Source organism: Cuculus canorus, chromosome 2, assembly GCF_017976375.1.
Source record: "Cuculus canorus isolate bCucCan1 chromosome 2, bCucCan1.pri, whole genome shotgun sequence".
NCBI classification, from domain to species: domain Eukaryota; kingdom Metazoa; phylum Chordata; class Aves; order Cuculiformes; family Cuculidae; genus Cuculus; species Cuculus canorus.
The window spans coordinates 23,672,344-23,698,372 of NC_071402.1; the positions used below are offsets into that span (position 1 = coordinate 23,672,344).

Here is a 26,029-nt window from a genome sequence, read left to right on the forward strand (position 1 = left end):
TGAAGAATTACCTGGAGACCAGTAGAATTTACAGAACCTGAGGAGTGGTAGCTAAGTGCTTATTGGTTTCAATTGTACTTCTGAAGCAATTGAAAGATAAATGAAAGAGGATTACGAGTATCTTCTATTCTCCAGACCGTAGCATGTAAGCAAAAAGCAGCAGAACGTGTTCTACTACAAGTTCAGCTGCATATGCCCACTTGAAGAAGAATCAATAATCCCCCTATACAGGGCTACATTATTACACAACTACATACCTTATGCTCATGATGTCTGTTATCTATACTGGGAACTTTATGTAACTATACCAAAACCTTGGTGTGCTGTGCTCTGAAAATACCACCCTGAATGAAGGCAAGTCACTGGCTTTCATAGCAATCTAATAGGGTCATCACGACAGCATACAATAACATGATTTTGATCTTTGATTCAAACCTCCTGTCAAGTGGAGCTATTTTTTTTTTTTCCCATTTCACTTGAATTTTCTTATAACTGAAAGGAGCTGACATTTGGCTGTCTAGTGGACAAAGAAATTGGCAGGACACTTACATGATCTCATTAACAGTATGTGCATGGTAATAACATTAAACTTTATCTGAGGAAGATTATCCTACTTATCCATAGCTCAAAGCATATTGGTGCATAATTCAATTCGTAAAAAAATTTTTAATGTTACAGCAATAATGAAATAGAATTCAACATTCCTGAACTAACAGGAAGAATTGGGAGATATTTATTTCCCTTGACTCACAACACCATTCTGATTAACAAGCAGATTGAAATTAAAAAAAAAAAATGACAGATCCAATTTGTAAAGCAAAAAGTAAACTGAGATTATAAAAAATAAAATTGAGCTAAATTCAAAATAGGTATGCAAGGAGTAAGTGAATTTATAAAGATGGATTACATTGGACAGGAGAGAATGTAACAAACTGATTGTGTATTTTAGAAAGCAAAAATTCTCAGAGTAAAGGATCAGTGTAATCGTGCTGTATGGTGGTTTTGGGGGGCACAGAGTCACACAGCTGCAGCACTCAGCCGTCCTTTGAAGGACAGTTCCATCATCTCACACAGTCAAACTGGATCGCCCACTTCAACCCTCTCAAAGCAAAACAAGAGAAAATAGATCCTTTCTCTCTACCCTGTGGCTCTTACTAGAAGCAGCACAGCCATCTGCCATCAGACATTGGAGAGGATGGTCAGATCAGTTTGGAGGTTTGAGTTCAATGATTCGAGTGAATCTTAGCAATTTCAGATCAGGTCTTTCGTCACATGTTTCCATTTCAAATAAAATGAAGTCTTTGAGTAAAGGCTAATAGATTAAATAATAGCAAACCAGAATAAAAAACTCTGCATGCTTGCAAAGCAGAACTGATAAATTTGGCTATAGCCCATTATGTCATGGAAAAACTTCAGAGGTAAGCGATTAAAATGTTTGCATAAGTAGTTTTAAAACTAAAGACGTGCTCAAGCTGTGGAATTTACCTCCCATTGACTTTAAAGGGCTTCTGACATTTGTTTTGAGTTCATTTTTAATAGGCTGAAGTTTGAAAACATTCACTTTATAGCATTGATGTTTCCATTTGTTAATAAAAGTAGAAAACTCTCATTACCCACCTGAAGTACATCTCCAAGGTCAGCTGTGCTAATATCTGGGTCTTCAGTGGTATTAAAAGGAACAGGGTTAATTCTCACAAGTGTGAGCACTCTGGGTTCTGGGTATCTCCACAACATCATTCCTGGACTATCTTCAGTTTCATTGTAAAATACAACTTCATAGGCACCAGGCAGTTTCTGTGCTTCTGTTAAATGAAAGAAAGTCATAATCTGTTATATAATTTCTAGAAAGAAACATGCTGGTTTATTAGACCAAAGTAATTAAAAATAAACCCCTCAGGATCAAAAGGAGAGAAAATAAAAATTTCTCTCACTTTTAAAAGATTATAGCTTAATGGAAAGAAATAAAGTAATTTTTTTTTTGTTCTAGTAGATGTCTTTTTAAGTGCTTTTCCAAAAAAAGCAACGTTATTCACTGTAAGATACAAGTAATTTTTAATAGGTTACTACTGCATTTAATTCATAATGGAAAAAAAGAAAAGAGCAATAACATTCTTCTTACCTGCATCTTGTATATACTGGAACAGGCCTGTTCTCAAATCATCCGAGGTATGCTCAGTTTTTGTGGCCTGATTCCTTTCCATAGAAAAACAAGTGGGGTTTGTATGCTCAGGTAAAAATGTCTCTGCACTGCCCCTTTTAGTAAGATACTGCCACAGAAGCTCCTGGAGAAGAACTAAACAGTTCAAATGCTCTTGACCCCAGAAAACCTTTTTTTTTAAAAAAACAAACAAACAAAACAAAACAAAAGACAAAACAATTACATACAAATATTTACTTATTTTTGAAGCATGACAACTCCCCAAAACAACAGGAACTTTACACGGCTTCCAGCCTGCTCTACTTATACCTTAACTGCTTGCAAGTATCCTTAATGTGAAAATAAAGAATAGGAACAACAAGAAATCTCTACAAAAATATTTGACAAATTTGTTCTTTTTACCATTCAAAGCAAAGCATTAATTCTTACCACTTAAAATTGATACTGAGGCTGCCTGGAAAAGCATAGAACTTACAAGTCGAACGCAAGACCTTGTAGCTGAGTGCAGTATGTAACATTAGGACTCGTCTCAGGTTTTGCAGTTTAAGATATGACAAAAAAGAACTTAAAACCTCAAAGTTTAAACGGGTCAAAGAGCATGTTGGTCCAAAAGCAGAATTCTCGAATGCATTAAAAACTCAGTAAGTGGCGCAGCAAAGAAGATGACTAGAAAGACATGACAGATTATTTCAAACACAAATATCAAGAATACACAGCATATGAATAGGATGTGCTGGAAGTTCTCAGAGTGAGGTTTAGAAGTTTAAAGTTTTCTGAAGTTTAAAACAGAAATTTAGAAAAATAGCTAAAAAAAACTGGCAAAGTCCAGAAGATTCACACACTTGATATCAAAATAAAAAACAAGTAGACATTCCTCTCCTTCAGCTTTGATAAGCAGTGATGCTTTTCTCAAATCAGACTGCTGTTCGAGAGGATCATGTTAATGGGGACAAGTCCTTTAGTCTTCATGTGCAGAAGTGGGCCCAGAAACAAAAGGGAGGGCAAAGAAGCAATTAATAAAGAAATAAGACCTAGAACCAGTACGGGATGAAATCAAAATCATCAGACAGTAACTTAAAAGTCCATGGTAAGCATAGGAGTAAAGTAAACAAGTCAGGTGTGCATTCAAAGAGTAGAACCTCCCTGGTGCAACTTGAGGCCATTTAATAAACTGAGATCCTCTTGAAACACAGGTACAGCGGTCCTGAGCTACTCTTGGGCTACCCAGGTCACCTCCCTAATTCAAGTGCATCTCTACTGTAGTCGGTTGAGCATGTCTGGGCTTAGAGTCCCACACTTGGTGTAGCACCACCTCAGAGGAGCTCAGTGTCACCTAAGCTGATCCCAGAGGCTTCCCCCCGACTTTTATTAATTTTACTTTTAAGTAGCTGGAACTCTAGAGCAAGGAACTCCTACGATAGTGTTCACAGGTGAGGCACCAATTTCACATAACCTCTCTAAGCTCTGCTGCAATACAAATTAACAGCGGTAGAAGATAAAGTCATGTGTAGAGCAGGTAAAATCACTAGCACTAAGTAAATTAACAGAATTACTAAAGCTTTTGTCAGCATTTTCAAATCTAGTCTGCCAGACCAAATACTTAATTATTTTCTGGAAAAGGTAATTATGCCAGTGTATATTTTAATAATACATGGCTTTCTCAGATCTATAGATATTTTTCTGGTTCTTGTCAAAACCCCCAAATTTTGGATAATCCCCTCCCAACTTCTTAAAAATATGTAGAGGTAGTCAGTCAAGTACCTGTGAATAACAAATAAAAAGCAACAGAGAAACAAACTGATTTTATTTATTGATTTAGATGTAATTCTTTAAAAAATTCAGATTATTCAATTAGCCCTATCCCACTCCTGTGGTTTTAAGAACTTCTAATGCTGATTCTGGGAAAAGACCTAATGACACGACTAAATGTCAAAATTTCCTTTTTGTGTTTTACAGGCTTGATTTATATATTTATTTTAAAACATTTGGTGTGTATAGATACCACAATAAAAATAATTAAAACAAGACATATCTTAAAGCCCACTTGTTTAAGCCCCACAGAATCTATTTCTCATTTCAAGAACTCCCATGCTTCTTGGACTAGTTTCAAGCCGTGGGCACTTCCAAAAAGCAAAGGATAGCATGGAAAGCTGAGTATTAATTGCTACAAACAACAGTTTATAATTACTCCCCTGAGAAACTGGTGTAAGTATAAAAAGAAAGGATATATATTTCTTAAAGCTACCCCTAGGCACGACAGACAAACACACATACATCAGAACAGGGTCCTAGATATTAAGTGCTAGTAATTTGAACCAGTAGTTTTGAGGGAACACACACATACAGCTACAACACAGCTGAAACGGTATTTTAAAAACCCCAACCAAACAAAACACTGCACACAATTTTTCAATCAACAGTTTCACATGAAAGAACAGATACTTATTTTAAAAGGTAAAATAAAAACCACCCAAAACAAACAAGCAAAAAGACCCCAACCCAATAAACTGCTGTACGTTGCAAAGCTTTACAGTCTTTCATGCAAATTATTTATCAAATCTCAATCCTCCAAAGCCAGTCCAGCTCAACAGCAGAACCATAAGTGACTTATACAGACCTGCAAGAGTCCTCCTCTCAAATCGATGTGTATTTTTGGAATAGACTGCTCTGGGCCAGGATCGCCACTGTGCTTACACCACTTGGCTTCCACATTAACAGAGCAGCAAAAAGGGCCCATCAGAGATCTGGCTCTTTCTTTGAGACTGGTTTTAAGTAGCAAATCTTTTATGTCAAGGACAAAACATGATCCATGGATTCCTAAAAAGAAAGAGAGACAATTAATCCCGCTAGTAGTTATTGTCCCAACATCTCTGTGCTTATTTCCTGAATTCACTTTACCATGAGCCTGGGAATCTCTGCCTGCAAGCAATTACTCACACAAGCAATCCCTCTGACGCTTCCATGGCAATACTTGTATGATAATTGATAACTGCTTTTCTCTTCAAGCAAGCGGATCACAGTTGGGCCACGAGACTTGTTAATTTTTTTTTTCTTAGCGTGCTCTTCTGACACTATTGAACATACTTTATACCACGCTGCAGTTATGAAGCAAATAGGTGTTGTGCACATTCCTTCCGAAGAACTATTTGCCAAAACATTATGGCTTTTTACATGTGTGAGTATTTTAAGTTCTATTCAAAAGTATATTAAGAACAAGAACAGCTCCTTCACTTGATTATATTTTAAACTGATAGGAAATGGCTATTTTGAATGATTCTCTCTGCTCTTGTTTGGGTTAGTTATTATAAAGCATTGTATTGCTAGACTTTGGAGCGCTTAGCAGAAGAATAAGGGTAATGTTTAATTCCAAAGAATTCAAAACAATTACTGTAACTCTAAATATATAACATGTGTATACCTAAAAAACCAGTTCAATCTAAACTTTTCACATCATAACCATTTGCACTTTACATAGCTTCATAAAAGAAAAGTGATAAAGGCAGGTTAGATTTATGACAGAACTTACATACTCTCATTAAAGACACAAAGACCTTTAGGAAAGAAACGCTATCTAGAAATGTCACGTCTCTTGTGAATTTAACTTACTGCAAATCACTGTTTAATAAAACAAACCATACTTAATATCTCTGTATTTCTCTTGTATATTTAGATGAAAACTACATCTGAGGATGCGTTAACTTTTTTCTCTTCTGGTGCTTGTACTTGGACTCAATACCAAATACTGAATGTCACCATATTTCATAATGCCCACGACTTACTTTTCTAATGAAATGGGATATTTATCAAAGACAAAAGATTAAAAAACACCTAAAGTTTACTTACAGGTGCTTCAAGGTACAGTTGCTCTTATATTTTCATACATTTGCTGGTAGAAAAACACCACAAAAATACAACTCGCTGTTTTGAATACATGCACTAAAACGTCTCCTACAAATCTCTTTTAGAATCCAGAAAGAAGTCTGTCTGCATCCAGGGATTTATGCTTTCATAATACCAAGAAATATTTTATACAATGGAAGGAAATACATTAATTTTCTTTCTTTCTTCTTTTTTTTTTTAATCAAGCATCCACTAGGAATGTAGTCAGTACAGTTCCCATAGCAATATTGGCACTGAACTGTATTTAAACCAAGCAGGAACCACAAACAAGAAGAATATCTCCCTTGAGCAGTTTGGAGTTAGTAAGAATGATCAAGGGCTCAAGTGAACCTTTATCCCATGCCAATCAACAGGTTTTTTGCCACCAACTGGGAAAGCAGTTTTAGCTCTGGGTTATTTAGGTTGGCTTTTGATCCTCTAGGTCTGGTCCCACGTGTAACAGGTTTACACGAAAGAAACGGTTCAGCCTTTTTTTGACACTGAACTTCAGTGATAATGAAAAAAAACTAACATCAACACACCCTTGACACCTCTCTTTCTGGTACTGGTACAGACTTGATTCTGTAAACCTTGGAATGAAGCAGCTTCACACAGAGTCTTAAATCAAGAAAAAGAGATGTTTTTACAGGAGGGGCTCACCCTCATCCCACTATGCTCAGTCTAATTATTTTAAGAGTCACTACAATATTAGGAAATTTGATTATTTTTGGAATTTTGAATTTAAAGAGGAGAAATTGTTGGTAACTACTGCACAATTCTGCAATATACAGAAATGTCCTGTTGTTTTATCGGAAAATGTGCCAAGTTGCAGAAACAACAAAAGGGAAAAATGAATGCCAGAATACAAGTGGTTTTATTTATGTTTTCTTTCACTGGGGTTACACTTGGAAGGTTTATGCTTTGCAGTCTTTTTCTGTTGTCATCTCAGCTCCACAAAGTACAAAGAAAACACATTCTTCAAAGGCTCAGAAAGAGAACTCAGCACGTATTACTGCTAGTTCAATATCAGCAGTGCCTTTCTCAAACACATAAGAACAGTGAGAAATGAACACACAAATAAGAACAAGGAAGTGTTGGTAAATTTTAGATAATAAATTATTACAAGACACATCCATGGATTGTGTCCTACAAACACTAGGAAAAACTCAGAGACTCAATGAGATATTTTTCTTTTCCTGCTGCGACCCATATTGCTCTTGTATAGGCAAGAATCATCCCTTCATCCTTCCTAGTAGTTTAATCTACATGCCCCTTTGGGGATGAAGTGTGACTCTTAGTATAAAAACCAATGCACTTTTAATTAAAAAAAAAAAAATACAGAGAGGATTCAGACAAACTTGCACACAGTGATGTCCTGAGGAAGCTTACACAAAACAAATGAAGATCAACAAGCATGCACAAACCCTAAAAAGCAACACTAAATAGATCTCTGGGCCTGAGAGAAGTTTCAGTTAGTCCAATTGCTACGGAAATCCTAAAAATATGATGTTAGAAAAGAAATAATCTCACATCCTAAGGAAAGGGAGTAAGGAAACATCAGTATGAACTAGAATGGAGCTTATTTTAAGATTGCTAAATGCCATGCTAACATTCAAAGCATATGCTCAGTTAGTGAAGTTGCTTTCCTATAATAAAGCAATCATCTGAGAAAGGTAAAGATGCAAAATAATTGTCTGTTTTTTTTTTCCCCTCACACCGTTTTCAGAAAGTCCTTTGCTCTTACAAATTTCTATTGTAGAATTCTAACTTCAGTTTAAACAGATTAAATCAAAGTCTCCATTTGAAGTGAACTTGAGATGGCACCACACAGAAGTAATATATCTTCATAAACGATTGTTGTGATATGTAGAAGTTAACTTGTTCTGTTTGGATTATTGCTCATGAACACCAACACACTTTTCAGTACGTGCAATAATTTACTTCTAGGAACAAATAGTTTCATGACTTTTAAAATACTCCTCCAAGAGACTAATAAATATGAAGCACTTGCTTTGGACAGCGTTTAAAACATGCTGCCAGCCCTCCATTGTCAGACTCCACCCAGAGCCACAACAGCACTGCAACATGCTGCCACGCCAACTGAGCAAAATACACAACTTACACCAGGCTTCTGCAGGTCATTGGAATGGTTCCCTTCATGATGACATATGCTCAAAAGGAATATCCAAGTATTTTTATACAATTAGAAATAACACAGGAGGTTTTTTAAAAAAGCTAGCACTTGCTTGGTAATTTCAAGAAATTAACCCACTTAAGAGTTAAAGATGGAGATCATTACAACAAAATAGCAAAGAAAAATTAATAAAAGACAACATTTGCTTTGATGTTCTAGCATCTTTCTTTTCTTAGGCCAGTAGAGATTTGATTTATGGTAACATTTACAAAGACATCTCATAGAATCTGAGTGCCCTAATACAGCTAATAAATACAGCTATATTAGGGTTTATATATAACTATAGTATAGTTATATTAGTGTTTATCAGTAATAGGAGGCTCCATTTTTGTTAAACTGCCCTGTATGCACAAAGACATTTGTATGTATAGAAAAATATAGCTAGCCCATTTTAACAGCTGCAACAAATACATTAAAACAAACCCTGCCTTACAGTAACAATCAGTTTGGGCAAAACTGGTATTAAAAATATTTTCCTGGTTCATAGAAAAGGGAGACAAGTTTTTGACATGAACTATGGACTTTCTGTTTTCAAAAGCATTTTAAAATACCAATATCTGAATCAATTCTAAGTGAAGCAGAAATGTAGTAGGTGGTTTTCTTTTTCCTTCTATCCCTATGTGCATTTGCTCTTCCTTAGATAGCTGCAAATCCTGTTTGGCTCACTGCACTGTCACCTAATACAACACAGAGCATGATTTTAATTGGCAAAATTCTATATGGGTAAAATGTTTTAAGAAAATGGAAACATGTGTATTATTATACATATAGCAAATGACACTGGATATAGTAGAGCTACCTTTTGAAAAGCCTCTTGGAAGCTAGCAGCTTTGCTACAAACCATAGTGCTAGGAAGAAAAAGAGTTTTTCTGATTTCAGAGAAGCTCAGAAACAGGACTGTGTCCCAGAGCCTGCGATGGTGGTTCAGACTAGGCAAGGCACACATGAGCAACACGGTCTGCGCTGGCTGCAGTAGCTTGCAGACTGCATTCCCACCCAGAGGATCACAGTGCACTCTGAAGGAAGAAGTCCAGGCTCTCCCACGGCGCCTCCATGCCTGGGCAGCAGAGATACTATCTGGTTGCTGAAGGTTAACTAAAGAGTGGTTTTCCTTCCTACCTTCTGCATTAATGTCCCACTTCACTAAGGTGATAATCTGTGCTATTTGCTTCTGAGCATTCACACTCTTCATATTTGCAGGTTCATTAGCTAGTTTAAAATTGCCAGAGATACTAAGACAGCTTTGAATACGTAAATATATTATTATATCTACTGACAGAACTATCTACATGTTTTTTTCTCTTAAGAAAACTTCAGATATCTCATGTACTGAGTAGTGATACTACAGTTGTAGTGCTCTGTTGACAGGTGTCTTCTACTAACAGCTTCTGAGAAGAAAGGGTATCAAAGCTATGAAAATAATTACAGGGGAAACATTGTAGTTAATTTAAGTGTCAGCCAATTTATTCAAGTCTGGAAACAGCAGTAGCAAACAAATGGTGAGATGTAGTAAAGGACAATTTTCCAGGAGAGATTTAGTTAACAATTCACTGACCACACTGGATTACTCATTAGTGTCAAGCTAAATCTTATGATAGTTCATTCTCCCCAAGAGAACAATATTCACACATTACCAATTAACTATTCTTTAGTGAAAGAGAATTTTTCAGCATTACATGGGGACACATGTGGGCTCTGTAAAAACATGAGATGTGTAACACACGGTAAACAGAAAGTAATGATCTTAAACAGGCCAAACCCTTGAATTCGTCACTAATAAATGTCCCCATGCATTCAGCAGTCCTGGCTGCTGGAAGCCTGTTTTCTTCAAATACTTCAAACACTAAAATGCAGGAACATTTATTATTTTAATCCATTACAGGCAGTGCTTGATTTAACTTTATTGGTTGTGGTGGTATAGTAGTTATAGTGGGGGTAAAGCTATGTTCTTTTACACATCATTTCAAAAGGGCTTAATTATATTTTATAGCTCAGGCCAGAAATCCTGCTTGTTTTGTGTCTAACAAGGTTCAAATGGAGTTCAGGTCAGTGATGAATCAGAAGAGAAGTCAAAGATGGTTATCTATTTGAAGTGAGCTCATCTCCTTTAAAGAATAACTGGGCAGGTACATCATGTACATTACACTACTGCATACTAAATGCTGAAAAATCGCAGTTCGCTTGTTGATTTGCTAATTTTGGATTTTGTGATGCCTGATCAGAGGGGACATATTAAAGTTAAGATATAAAGGGATTTTCAGTTTTGGTCAAGGGTGTCATTGGTATACAATAATTTAGAATATATTTTTAAAGCTCTATATTGCTTTATCTTATTCTAATTAAGTGGATAAAAATGCATAATGGAAAACAACAAAAATAGCATTCCCTGAGTCCAGCTGTCAAAACTAAGTACTATACTGACATGAGTAATACATTGTTCTTGAACCATAAGAATTTTATTTTCAAATACCATAAGTCTTCAGAAAAGTGACTAAACCACCTTATGTGATCTTTATAGATAGGCATAAAGAGTTTCTTCAATTTAAAAAAAAATTAGTCTATTTTCATATCTTAATTTTAGGAGGTTGGTTGAAAGCTTTGGTTTCTTTTCAAGAGATGAGATAGCTGGTACCTACAATTGTCACTGATTCATGAAATTGTAGATAGTAGTACGAAAAGATCAGATATTGAATGATTGCACAGCAAATTAAGCATTACAAAAGAGTGGATGCCACTCAAATGTATCCCTATACAGCTGCCACAAGGTTGAATTATAATTATACTTATGATTATAATTGTAGCTTTGGTGTTTGCTCCTCTGCTCTGTGCTTGGTTCACTGGATTTCGACTGCTTTAATAAACTAAATGGTACATGAACTACAGAGTACTTTTTCTTTAAAAATAAACCACCCTGAAAATCGTGCCTGGCAGCACCTGAGCTGTTTGAGCCTCTATAACCCAGTGAATTACGCCTGTGGAAGTGCAAGGCTTGACAGATATACCAAATCCACACAAACTGAAGAGGCATTGCTGCACTCATGGGATGTGGTTCCCCAAGATCAAGGCTATCCCAGGTCAGGGCTACTGTGTTCCAGTCTTCTCTCTTTGATCACTCCTACCTCTTACTTCTCTGAATTCTCTTTTGTGCCAGCATGGTCATTAAAGTGTACCTGTCCAGTGAGCCAGACGAAGATGATGATCTTGATGGAAACTTTTCTTTCCTCTTGGGATAGTTTCAGACAGACCAGAGCCCTGACTCAACTGAATGAACAGCTACCTGGGTAAAAGAGTCGGCACAAGGAAGAGTGCGGAAATGTGTGGCCACAGTAACCCATACTTCTTATGGAATCGTACATTTTGTTTGGGCGGCAGGCCGATGATCTCATCCCATTAAAAAAAAGTCTCACCCCATTCTTGTCTTAGAAAAAAGTACATCAACAATTTAAACAACTTAACAAACTATTCCTTAAAATTGGGCAATAATGCCCAGTCTCTGCATTCTGTACCTCACACTGCAAAATGTAGATTGAATTGGGAGGAAATGCATAGAAAAGGTAAATTGTACCAAAAAAAAAAAAACATTCAGCTTTCACTGTTATCTGTATTTCCTCATGAATGTAAATATTCTACAAAACTATCATGAAAATGCTGCATCACCTACTCCTGCCACATACAGCACTGGGATCCACATAACAAAAGAAATTTTAGTCTCAATAAAATCAGTAATTACTTTCACATTAAAAGCTGAAGAGATTACAAAAGAACCATATTTGTTCTGAATCAAATTTCATTTGGATTCTGCTTTTCAAAGTCAAGTCAACCATAAATGCAGCTTTACAAAATTAGTGCACACAGTCCTGAATCGACACCCTACAACTAACCTTCTTTTGGTCTTTTTTCTCCCATCCACCCCACCCTGATTTAATGGGTGAGTTCATCAGTAGCAACTCTGAACCCTGTTAAAAAGTACCAGTAGGGCCTCTGACCAGGATTAATAGTGGTACTCAGTCCTGGGATTAGGTGGTGTCTTGTTTCATGGATTTGAGGCCATCTGTTCTTCCTTCCTACATTTTACTCCTGCAGAACTATAAACGCACCTCCACCTCAGGGACTATAGAAAGGAATTAGAATTCTTCTGCTTTTCATTATCACAAGATTCAGTAACTCATTTCATTGTCAGGATAATCCCCTTTTACTCTTTCTTTTGCGCTTGCAGGGTATGCCAAACTGACAAATAAAATCCCAGATGTTAGAGACCTGATGAGGTCTCCCACCTTTCCTTGAGTGTTGGGTTTAAGCTACTTGGGACACGGTGTCAAATCTGACAGGACCCTGATGCCCACACCCTATATTCATTAAGGTTTGTTAGTGATTTGTATAGCTGTCTACAAGCTGCACTTCCACTTCAATCCTCAATGGCCATTTAAATATTTAGTTTGTCCTGTGGCTTTTACTGACAAAGAATTAATTTCCTATTGTTCAAGTGTTGGAAAGAGTTTATATTTCTTTCTAAAAGTAACAAAAGTCTTCTGGGTGTTGTAAATGGTTTGTTACTGCTGCATATTACTTTAGGTAGTCATATCTAATTTAATGTTTTATTTCCCCATAGACTAACTTGCATATCTGCAGCATCCAAAGGCTACGACAACGCCTTAGCAGAGTTTTCTCGAGAGAGTCGGTTAACTCCAAAATGAAGCTTGGTCTTTGCTCTACGCCAATTAATAGCTGCATTTAATTTTTATATTTCAGTAACGTATCTTAAGTATGTAATTTCTTTCAGGTTTAGTAAAAACACTTGCAATTATCATACGCTCAACTAGTGTTTATTTTTCCCCTTATTTATATGCTAAAGTAATCATCTCTGCATACAGGACGAAGGGCTGGGGAATTCTGTCCATGATCTTTGGAATATTTTATGTCCATAACACTCTCAGTTCAGACACTGAACAGCAAGACTTCCCTCCTGTGTCCAGCCAGAGCAAAATAAGACTCCACCGAGAGGCTACAGGCTTCTTGCTGTCTTTCACTCTGGGGAGAGTACAGTCCTCAACTCGTCTCATTTATCTGCTCTTTTGGCAGGTAGGTGGTGCTAATTTCAACACCAAACCTAAATTAACTGAAAGTCATATGTTTAGAATTGCATTCTATTTCCTAGTATTTATTAGCAAAAGTTATTTCAACTTTAATGGCATGTGGTCGTTCTGGAGTGAGCTACCGACTTCAAGCATGATATCAAACAGCCTCAAATCTGACCGCATAAACGCCACCCCACTTCAGACGACAAAAATCACTCAACCAAGGTTTTGTCAACAGTATAAACAAGCTGCCAAAAATGAGCTAAATGTTTGTTATTTGTTTGTATGAAATGTGTACAAGTTTTAGCTTGCAACTCTAAGCCACAAAATATAAAATGATGGCAAATAATTATTTTATTTAACATCAGTATGACTTAAACTCCTGCCCTCAACAGTGTCAGAAAAATTACAATGGTAGTCTCTTCTAAAGTAAAATTAATAATATTTTTTTTAAAAAGAGATTTTGTTTTGTTTTGTTGTTTTCCAATACACTGTGTCACATTCTACAACAGTATTACTTTACTAAAATCAAAATACTTGATTTCACCGTAACTACAGAAAAGAACATAAGTATTCTAACAGAAATAGTAACCATGTTGTTATAAGTAACTGTTGCATTAAAACATGAAAAACGTCCAAAAAATGAAGTCCCTTGACACACTAAAGGTTAGGGGTTGTGTAACAGTGCAGCAGGATATGTAGAAATGGAGGTGTTTTAATTTGATCCAACTGCAATGTGAGTGTTCAACACTTCCAATTTTTTTGTTAGAAGTGAAATAATTCAACTAATTAGCCCCTCTACTTTTCAAGGGCTACATAATTTTACTTGCATAAGAAATTAGGAAGAAAAATTAAAACAGAAGGGCTTTAACTTCCATAATTAAACTAGGAAAGTCTAGAAGGAAAGCTGATAATTAAAAGAAAGTTACATGGCAAGCTTCTTTCTTAATTTCAGCTAGAAAAAATCAAAGCATTACACGAGGTCACGCACTTTTGATTTCCCTCTATAAGGGAAGAAAAATGCCGACAATACATTCTTGCGAGGTTTTTCTGTTAAATAATTCCTAGCAAATAGGATTCTTTACAAATCAACTTCATCTCCTACATTAAAACTCATCTGGAAAAGGGGTCATTTACACTGTTTATAAAACACTGCCACGTAAAATGTGTAAAAAAACATATTTCACTAAAAATAGCTTGTGTAAGTAAGGGATTAGAGTAGTTTCTACTGCTATAATTGTTCCTTTGTAGTTTTTTCCATGATGCTTTTGAACAGTGTTTTTAACTATGTTTATTAAAGTCAGCACATCAAAAAGGATCAAAGAGAAAGCTAGTGAGAACCAAAGAAACCCCAAGCGTATTGTGTTGTCTCACTGGGGAGTTATGCAGATTCAAGTAAACAAGTGCAAATTGTTGAGGTTTTAATGAAAATTTTCTACAATTATTGTATCTGAAGTCATTCTATATAATAACATCTGTACAGCAGATGGCCATACTGTACAAAAGGCAAGCAATGCTCCTTTTTCTTCCTCTGTTTTAACAGTACATCTGAGATGACTACTCTTGTCATTGTACTTAGTTTGGTTCAGCAAATAATTCGTAAAATGCAGCTGCTGCAGATGGTCACAATAATTATTTGACTGTAAAATCAAAGACAGAGTGAAGTATTTGTGTATTAGTTTCATTCTATAAACCTCCCCCCCGACATTAACCCTGTTTAGCTCAAAAGTCATATCTATAAAACCTTTTGTATAAAGAAAAGCAGTCAGGAGTAACTGACATATTTAAATACTCCTTGCTCCCAAGACACAGCTACCACACTTTTTAAAATTGAGTTAGAGTGCATAATTTCTTTGCCATAATAAAACAAATCTAGTTAGTAACTGTGGTATTCTTCTAAAGTACTTTTAACACAAGATTATAAAACCAGTTCCACCCCACCGAGTAATTTATCTTCTTCCCCAAAATTATAATTTGCATTTTGGTGTCCATTAGCATGTTAATTTCCAATTGATAATTTGAAATAAATAACTAAACAATTTATTAAAGGAATTTTCAACACTTTCCATCAGTTTTGTGGAAGTGTATCTTTTGCATTTCTTGAAACTTAAAACCCAATTTATTGCACCATTACAATAAGATGCAAAACCTCATGCACATTTTTTTTTTTATTTTTAAAAAGCAGAGACAAGGCAACTTCAATTGGAAAAAATGTGAAGAGTCTGTTGATGTCTATTTATCATGAAAATTCTTCATATAGAATAACTTCCATTTTCATTAGATTCAGCATCAGTATTGCTTTACTTAACAATGCTTGTCAGACTATAAACATACTGAAGATTCATGTGTAGCTTGTGAAATGAAAAATAAAGATTGGCTTCTTCAGAGTGCCAGAAGAATTATTAATAACTTCATAGCAGAATGTTTTTTGAGGCTTAATGTGCAAGGCGAGGTATGTCCTCCTTCTGGGAGGATGAAAAACTCCAGGGTACAAGATATACACTGCTGAGTTGCCAAACTGCTTTATGGTACAGTGACAGAATGGGCTCGGCTTTGATACTGATATATCGAAGCCTGCTGCGGACAAAATACTGTACCATGGGATGGATAATGTATAAATGATAGAGAGGAAGTGATGAAAGCAGAGAGGATTATTACAGAGAAAGAAAACTAAAACTATTTAAAGGAAATCAGAAAGGCCTTTTGCTCCGTTGCAGTGCTTCCTATGCTACGGTTGTGATCTGACTGGAAAAAGCGTGGGAACACAGGCACTGTTCCTGCCTGTACTGCTATTTATTTATGGATAAATCAAGACTTTAAGGCACCAGCACTTTCACAGGCTTTCATGTCCTATGAATCTTGAGTTTTTCATTTTTAACTTTTAAAACACTGAAATTTGCTGGTCTGAGGAGAAATATTTCTGATGAAAGTGAAATAAATCACCACCTAGCTTGGCCTACAGCCTGCTCCTCTCAGCTATGGACCATTTTACCTCACAAACTGCTCTGCCAACTACCTACATCTGGCTCATCTCCACATCATGTAAATGTACCATCTTATTAATTTTATTAGAAGACTAATAAAACAATTTACAAAGACATTCAAAATGTCTTGATTTTAAATATGTCTCCGGTGTCCTGTTAATTGTACCCAAGGTGTAAAGTTTCCTCACGGCTCTGCATTAATGAGGCTGGAGCGCCTGTTTTCCCTGGGTGACTTCTACGTGTGCCCAGGAAGCATGTAAAAATGTAAAACTTCATAAGCCTGGAGGAGAATAATGGTATGACCCAATATTTACATAGCAGCATATGCCAGGGCTCTGAACAATTATTTTTATATATTTTTAAGCAGAAATACAGGGTACTAACAAGAAAATGTAGTTATAGAGTGAAAACTGACAAAATTTTGCCTTTTGAGGTATGTGTTGAATTATCAGAATAATAGAGGTTCTTGCAACCACTATTGCAGCCAGAATTCCATCAGTAATTTGTAATTACAGGCTAGGGGATATTAACTACAAAATTATGTACTCTTGGGTGCTGCCTCACTGAAAGGAAAAACCAGGTAATGAAGTCTATCAGGGATTTGCTATTTTCTGCTGTGGATTTATTATGTTAGCTGTAGGAGTTACTCTCAAGGTCCCATGCTTTAAAATGGTTACTAGACCACCACTTCAACAAATCAGTAGCACTTCCACTTCAAAAATTCTTACCTGCAGTTTTACGTCCACTTTTAATATTCAGGCTCCCACTGAGACTTGATAAAGAGAGAATCAAACAAGGTTTACTAGGATGCGGGATGGTTTCCATTGAAACAACGATTTGAACAGTGTGAATGGAAATTTTCTGGAAGCAGGAAAGGACTTGCCACAAGTTTTCCTGTACTGAAGTCTTTTGCACTGCATGTAGTGAATCCTTTGTACTGAGGTACTTGGTTATCGAAGTGACATCCTCATCTGAAACAGTGTCAGCTGATGGGGCAGGCTCCTTCTTGGGCTCATCACCAGTTGTAGTTATGATTTTCTTCAAAAACTGGTTTATTTGATCAAGTCTGACAAAACTGAGGTTTGCTTTCAAAGGTTTTGATATGTCCACATTTATGTCAGCTGTAGGAGAGAATTGGAGAAAGCAATATGAGAAGCTATAGTGCCATTCAAGCAATGTAAAAACATTAGGCAGTTAGCTGAGATAACGTTATTTCTTCCATGTTTCATTAAAAGAACTGAATCAATAGTAAAACACAATTAAACAATATTGTTTAGGAATAAATCCGAATGAAAACATCATTAAAAGTACTATAAGCAATCTTCACTGTATGCAGTTTTAAATGAAAGAACATTTCACGATGTCATCTTACTTCCTTGTTTCTTCCCAGAGATCACCACAGCTATCTGAGAGACACACGCTTTATTCGAGTGCGTAGGAGGGTAATACATTAGTCCTTTAGTGTAAGAATAAAAATATACTTCGCATTCTCTTGAGTTTTACATCCAGTAGAACTATTTGACTAAACTCCAAAGCCAACAGCGAACATTTTCAACACATTTAAATGAGTGAATAACATGTATTCACTCATTTGTTGTTTCCTACACAGCTAGCAGGCAGTATTCGTCAATGCATTTTCAAGATTAAAAGTGAAATAAAAAGCAATTATAAAAAACGGAGGTATGTTTATATTTCTTTGCTTTCCAGGGAGACTGGAATAACCTAATATCTTTTAAATGGTCTTTGTCTCCTTAGTAAAGGGTCTTGGTACTTCCGAGACTGCTCAAAGTCTCACAGAACTTCTAGAAATCACAATATGAACAACACTGACAACAGAGATACTTTTACTTGCTTAGATGCTGCAATTACCAAGACTATTCACAGATGGGAAGCAGGATTTTCTGACAGTTGAAACTTATTTCTGTGCTGCTATCTGCCTTTTTATCAGTCCATTACAATTCATTATAGAAATCCAGTTTTAAGTTAGTTTTAAAAATTTTTGATTTTAAATCCAGCTTTCACCCAGTAATGAAGACAGCTATCCTGGGCAGGGGGAAAAGTTTGCTTTTCACTTTGCTGTTTGATTCCCACTGTCCCACCCCCAAGGACCAAAAATAATTAAAATTCTGTGCATGTATCTAAACTAGATTAAATGTTCAGAGAAGACAGCACTACTTAGTATCAGGTTTCATTACAAACATATATGGGAAACACTGTTTGTTCAAGGTTTTACACAGATTAATGAGTATTTCACCAAAATTAGGACCTAGTTTAATGTTGTGCAAGATTATGGTCTATTCTTAATGCTGATGCAAACTGATGAGCTCAATTCTCCCACTCTTTAGCTAAATTACAAGTTTTACCACAATGGTTATGTGCTGCAGCAGAGCTTTGGAGCTGCTCTTAAGGATAGATTGTTTATACTGACTTCAGAGAGTCCCAGGCACATGGCAAAGCACTTTTCTGATCCTCAAAAATATCTGGAGGTTCTAAATCTCAGTTAGATGTTTTACTATCCAAATAGATAAGTCTCTGAATTTTTAACTAGCACTTTTTCTACAAAGATTCAAGAAACTTGTTAATGGCCGTGTAAGATTTGTTACTACAGAATTAAAAAAACCAAAACAATCTTGGAAGAAAGTATGTAGTACTCCACAAGCCGCAGCTAACTGAAATTTAAGACCTACTTTAATTTTAACTTAGCATTTTCAGAAAACCATTAATTAAACTTGTTGATCTTGTGTTAAAGCCTTCCACACTGAACTAGAAACTGTGGCAAAACACTAGCTAACACACGGGCCCAGTAGAAAGGCAAGTATCAAAGCTAGGAAGCTGGACATTAGAAAACAGCAAGATTTTTAGGCATCCAAATCCACATGTGAACAACTTGGAAGATTTTTCAAAATGCTTAAGTACTAATACTTCTAATTAAAACCAAGAGAAGAAAAATGTCATAACGTTTTTGAAAATCTCTCCACCCCCCTGGACACTGATAAATACCCCAAGATTTGCCTGTCTTTCTTTCATCGGTCCTCTCCTTCCTTTCAAGGGAGAAAGAAGACTTACAAAGAAACTAGAGACCCATGTGACATTACAATATTAATTTACTTATGATACTCAAAAGAAGTATTATTCTAATGAAATGGTTTTCTTAAAAAAAATATAAACCAACAAAAATCTAAAGAAACACATCAGCAGTGTTTTTAAAATGACTCAAGTTTGAAATCTGACTCACAGTTTGGATTTCTGAACCATTTACGCACTTTTAAAACAAGCCCCTTATCAAGTTATTTTTTTTTCCATTTATGATGGAGTAGTAAAGGAGTAAAATAGAATAGATGTTCTTGGCTTTGCCACATAATAAAATTTATAAATTAGTAAAGGGAGGAAAGGACCCCTATTGCTTGGTGTGACAGATTTCACATCAAACTGCTTTGTGAAAGGTGCATTTTGTTGTCAACACTTTCCTATGGTAGGAGAGCCCAGAAGAGGAAAAAAATAACCAAAAACCCTACAACCCCCAAATTGCTCAGACGTGTGTTGATAGAACAGGTGTCAAGCTAAAACCAGAGCGTAAACTGTTTGAGAAAGATTTAAAAGCAGATGAATATGAGAGCAATGGTTCTCCCTTGGGCTCCCCTGGGACAGGGAAAAGAAGACAGTGTTCTGGTGAAGCTCAGTAGTGGAACATGCATGGCACCTGTGGTCCTTGGCCTGCGTGTCAGCACTGCTGTTATTCACTAGTTTTCACAAGCACTGTGCTCATTCAAGAGAGCAATAAAAAAAAATGGACACGAGGGCACCAGAGAAATGCATATGACTTCCTATCTTCTGTTTGGAAATTGCACGTGCCACACATAAAAATGCTGCCATGATTGACAACATGACAAAGGTTTGTATTGAGTTATTATTAAGCAGTGAATCTGCCTCGACAGAAAGTGGCAGCCAGAAGCATAATTGCCGAAAATGAAACTCTGGAACTTTCACTGCAACTATTTTAACTATCTCATAATGACATAGGTTATTTTTGCAACTGGGGAAAGATTATGTAAGGAGATTCTTTGGCACTTTAAGTAAAACATTCAAAAAATAAAAACACAGTTGAGTAATCAACATGTTTTTAGTCTTTGCCCTGTTTTATACTTTATACTTAGCACTGTAAAAGAAACTTCTAAGAAAAACATGCTTAAGTGATGCATAGAAACAATGAAAACATGAAATATGGAGAGCTATTTATAGCAGCTGATGAAGATGGTTGTTCAGCAGCTTCTCCAGTCACTCAAATTGGGCTAAATACAGATCTTACAATGTAAAGGAAGAAAATTTCTAGGCTGCAAAATCCAAGGCTAACAGTCTTTTTAGATGATTTTAACACTTTGGGAAGCACTCTACCTAACACACTGCAAATTCTGTACCAGTAGGAAAACACAGGTTACTATAATTCAAACGATCCTTTGTCCAAAATCACATCAGAATTGGGATAGGGCAAAAAGTAGCTCAAAGCTACCTTTAACTCTTCAATTACATCAGTCTCTCCTTTGCCTGTGAGTGACTAGCTACCACAACTGAAACCCAATGCTTTCATTAGATTTAAGACATAAAAGCAGTAACTTTCTTTGCCAGGTTTTATGTATTTCCAGCCAATAAATACTAAAGAAATTACTGTGCAAACGAGATTGCATTCAAGTCAGTTATGTCTATTTATGTTTAAATTGGACTGACTTAGATCAAAGTAATATTTTTTTTTTACGGTGTAGCATTTGAGCATAAAATTTGAATTGTTCTTTCTCTCTCTGTTTCTTCTCTACATCTCTTTAGATTACCCAGTAATTCTATGTCTGTCAATTATTAGTTTCTAATTACCCTTCACAACTTTTTGAACAGCTACTAGGAAACAGAATGATGAAATAACTATTGAGTTAAAAGGAGATTAGATAAATATAAATAAATTACACTTATTATATGATCCCACCACACCAGGAGATGACTTAACAGCGAAAGGAAAAGAATCACGTTGCAATAATGAAATAAGAGAGGGAATTCAGGTCCCAGAGGCGATTCTACGGAGTTTATGTTAATGTACACCTTGTGGGGGACCAAAAATCAACTGGAATAGTTTCCTGAAAACTGTTTCCAGCTATTTTCTCATTTAAGAAGTTCCAACTTCACTTGACCCATTAGTCATCATATTACTTACATTTATTATGTATTTTGAAATCTATTACAAAAAAACCAATGGATTCAATATGGCCTGTTTGAACAAAATCATAACATCCATAAAAGAAAACCTATAAGCAGCACTCTGAAATTTCTGTCCGAAACAATTTTTTTCTTTGTCATTTTATTACTTGGAGCTTCAGATAAAAAATGTCAGGGTTATGAGTATTTTACCCTTGTTCTCCATAACATTCAGATTTGTACTGTAAAGACATCATTTTATTCTGCAAACTTGGGATAATGATATTACTCAAAAGGACTTTTTATTTGGTGGGCTAAGGATGAATAAGCAACACAAAAATAACACAGCTCCTAGCAAGCTGTTTTAGGTCAATCCCAGCTCTTGATGAAATCAGCAGGCTTATTCTAATAAATGCCGTAACTTAATGTACACCAGGTTACTATTTCTATGACTAATAAACTACCACAGGATACTCTAGCTATGAAAAATCAGAAAGTAAACTCTATGAAAATTATTTGTAAGCTTTTCATAGACCACGAGAAATGCTGAACTGAAAATAAGGCATGTTTGCAAAGAATTTATTCACTTTTCAAACCCCTCATTCTGCAGTGATCTTTTATTTCTCATAGCTAGTATAGAAAAGGCCCAGCCTTTCTCCCTCGGGTTGGACACGGGTCCTCACTCTCCTATACCCCAAGAAGGCTGCAAAACTTTTTATATATAGTACTGCAACAGAAGAACTGCTGTTTTGCCCTAAACTCTTAGGAGGATTGAAGTTTCCTAGTCCTAAACAGCACAGGAGTAGACAACATGCACGAAACATTTTACCAGCAGTACTATTCTCTCTCTGGGAGCCACCCATCCTCATGCAGAGGAAATCTGAGGAAGGTAAAGGTAATCTTGAACCCTGATTCTGATTTGGAGTCAGGGTGGCCCTTCAGTAACAGAGAAATGGCCGAATTGCAAAAATTTAATTTATAAAAATAGGAAAGAGAGAGACATGTAAAGAAATGACTGACTGTACTGTTCTCAATTGTCCGTGGTCAGGCATCAAAAGAGAGACAAATTAAAAGAAACTGAAAAGCAAGAAGAATCCAAATGAATTGTTTTTATCCTCTAATTCATCATTCCCAATTTGGATCAAGGGAAAACAAAGGAGAAACTTGAGACAAGGCTTCAGAGGCCATCTGCAGTCCATCTTGTATTCTGCTTCTGTGAGACAGATGCCAATTAGTCTGGAAGAGGCTGGTAGTCACTAAGTATTTCTACCTACTGCCATCTGTGTGCTACAGCCTCTCAGAAGCAGCTCTCCCTGGCTGATACGGCAAACTACAGCCTTCGAGGAGCTTAATCACTTGAGCCACGTGGGATGTTCCCCCAGCTATAACAACTCCAACTTCCACAACCTAGTATGTAATACGTGAAGGTGACACTAAGACATTAACAGCTCTAGCTACCCAATGCCCGTGTCTGAGATCTCGAACAAGGCTCAGAGTGATGTAATTCTATTATTTTTCTTAAACTGTCACAATGGTACCAAAATAAATTGTTGTAGGTCGAGAAGACCAAAGATACCATTAATAAAGGATGGAGGATCACTGCTACTCATAGGATACTGACTGAAAGGAATGAACTGTGCAACTACGAAATACATTATGTAAGTGGCAAGGCCAAAAACTGTAAAGTGGGCATTTGGAGGCACTACCACGAAAGGAAAATCCTACCCAAGGGAAACATTAACTCTCTCAACAGAGAGTCAGGGAAGTTGAAGCATAACACAGTGAGATGAAATGAATTGTTCCAGGTCATCGAGCAGGTTTGTGGAAAAGAAAAGAAACCATAAGTACTAACTCTCTATTATCTGCTTTGGCTGCTGAATAATACATCTATATTAAGAAATACATGAAGAAAGGAGAACTAAAAAAATAGAGGATTTCAGAAAATGGAGCAAATGTTAGAAATAAGCTCTAAAAAGAATGTCAGTACACTGAAAAAGACACCAAGAAAATATTTTCAAACTTATCCTTGTGGCTTCAACGTGCAGGCTTTACTTTCCATACTTAAAGAAACTAAATTTCATTTAACGTAAGTGTTGCAGACATTGCTTTTAGAAAGGTACTTTTAAAATTGTACACATTATGCAGTGATATTACAGACAATAGATGTGTCAAAACCAAAGCAATACCTACAGGCTGATACACCTGTTTGGAATATTTCTCCCTGCCCTCTTAATCAAATAAATATCATTTCATGACTACAGTGTCAATGCTTTAAAAACTTGTTTGTAAAAGAGCAAAGGGGAAAAAAAACTACTAGAAAGCTCAAAAGTTTTGCAAATGACCCAGAGTTAATTAGAAAAGTCTGCACCCTGGCTAGTTCCCCTTCTCACGTGTCAGCTCTCATTAAATCAAAAAATTCTCATTTCAAAGTTAACAAACACCATGGTTAACAAAACTGTTAAACTGGGATCAAGTGGGCACATTCCTAGGTTTATATATGATGTCATGCTAAGCAGCCCACAGCTGAACTTGCAAGTAGTATGAATGATTTTTCAATATATTAAGTATCTGATCTAATGCTAATTTTCTCTCTATGGGCTAACTGTGCTGGGAACAGGTGGCCCTGCTTTCAATTACGGAGGGCTAACATGCCAGTGTGAGGCCTGGATTAGTTCACCTTCTCACAGGGAATTTGCCTCGGTTGGGAATGGATTTATTATGGCTTCACACATGGAATGGAGCTCATGTCAGCTGAGGGCAGTGATACATCATATGATTCGAATTAACCTGCTGTGGACTGTTCCGCAGGGCTGATACTGTGTATTAAAATGACGACATTTTTAAAACAGCTTGAAAGAAACCAGGATTGCTGAAGTGCAGTGGTTCCAATTTGTTCCAACTAATCTATCACCTGCTGCAGATATTATTCTAGTGGGTTTCTGGTAGCTGCTATTTTCCAGGTTTCTCCAAACCACTGACCTTGCTAATGGGTACAAAGGTTGCCTTTGCATACAGGAAAAAGCTGGAAAGAGTGCCAGGCTGCAGTTTTGTTTGTTGATTTTTATGCATAACACTAGATCCACCACTGTGCCCTCCTGGAGTCCGAACTGTGCCAGGGAGGGACCAGCAGGAAAAAGCAATCCCTCCCCAGGTCCCCTGGTCCTCCCTTTACCTTTCAGTGGGACAGGGCCATTTCTGAGTTTGGCTGATAGTTTCTGCTGTAGAAATTGCTTTGAAAAAGCAGAAGTGGCAAAGACTGCAGTTGTTTCACACCTAGCCCAAGGTCTTCCCAAGAAACTGCTGAGGGAAGAGGACTTGGCATAAGCCACTGGGTATCTTGTGTGTGTATTTTAACGTGATTTGTATAAAGCTGTACTTAATAAACATGTTCTGTATCATTCACATGCAGAAAGAATACAACAAAAAGACAGCTTCTATAGCTTAAGAAAGCATAGTTGATTTGAAAAAAACCACAAAACCCAAAGAAGGGACTAGAAGATAAAGATAAGAAATTTTAAAAAAATAATAAAACAAGATGGTCATATTTGTTCTCACCTAATGAATAATATCTAATGCAGAAGTGACAAATAGTTCACTTACATGCATTAGACAACAATTAGATGTACAATCCAGCAAAAGACTGAATATAAAAGAGGGTCATGCAAACTGATGGAGATGGAATTTAAAAAATTTTAAATAATTAGTTACTGTAGAAAGAGAAAAACCAGTCTTTTAATACATTGTGGGGTTAAAGTTGAGGTCTGTTCCCACAAGCCTGATGATGAATACTTATTTCTCCTTGGATCCTATTACCTTAAATCTGGAAGAAATATCATTTTTTCCTTAGTTGCCAAAATGTACAAAATAATCAACTCATGTGGCAAGAAGTGCATTAATGTATCCTGTTATTCTCGTTTAATTAGTGGTTTCCAAGTTTAGCTACTTGCTGTAGTTTTTTGATCTCCAAGCTAATATGGACTGACAACCTGGTTTCCTGTGTGGTGAAACCATACGATTTTTCTATGGAACACTATCTACTTATCTACTTCAGCTGACAAACTGCTTACACAAGAAGTACCAGTTTTATCTAACACAGTGAACCACTTGCAGATTTCTTCTTTTAACTGCTTGCTTAGTAGTTTGCATCTTAAAGCAGAGGCATGCTTGTTGTATTTGAAATCTAACCTCAATACAACAATGTATTTTGTTAAAAAAAAAAAAAAAAAGAGATTAAAATTAAACTGCTGAACTTTGAACACTATAAAATCTCTACAGAGAAAACTGTAGAGTTTAACCCAACTACTACATCCAGATTTTTGTCTTCTCAAAGGTGCAGATCAGCCTTACCCAACAGGCAGTAATTACTACTGCATCCAATGCATTTGAATACCTTACTTACGGCAGTCACAAAATGTATATGCATAAATGTATATACATATGAAACCACACAGTATGTCAGTTAGTAGGAGCGTTATTTGCTAAATGATCACCAAAAACAAGTAGTTCTTTGAGGCCTGCATTATAAGCATATTCCAGCAGTGCATTTATTTATTAAATTTAT

General features: G+C 36.2%; 1 protein-coding gene across 4 annotated transcripts in view; it reads right to left on the reverse strand.

Moving 5' to 3' along the window:
- VPS13B (vacuolar protein sorting 13 homolog B) overlaps positions 1–26,029 on the reverse strand; it is a 453,221-nt gene that overhangs the window by 80,026 nt on the left and 347,166 nt on the right. For all 4 annotated transcript variants that reach the window (XM_054059974.1, XM_054059977.1, XM_054059975.1 and 1 more), the window contains exons 36-39: positions 17,019–17,411; positions 4,776–4,975; positions 2,120–2,327; positions 1,618–1,802 (exon numbers count right to left, since the gene is read on the reverse strand). In XM_054059974.1, coding sequence (XP_053915949.1) covers positions 1,618–1,802; positions 2,120–2,327; positions 4,776–4,975; positions 17,019–17,411 — 986 coding nt within the window. The remainder of the gene's footprint in view (positions 1–1,617; positions 1,803–2,119; positions 2,328–4,775; positions 4,976–17,018; positions 17,412–26,029) is intronic.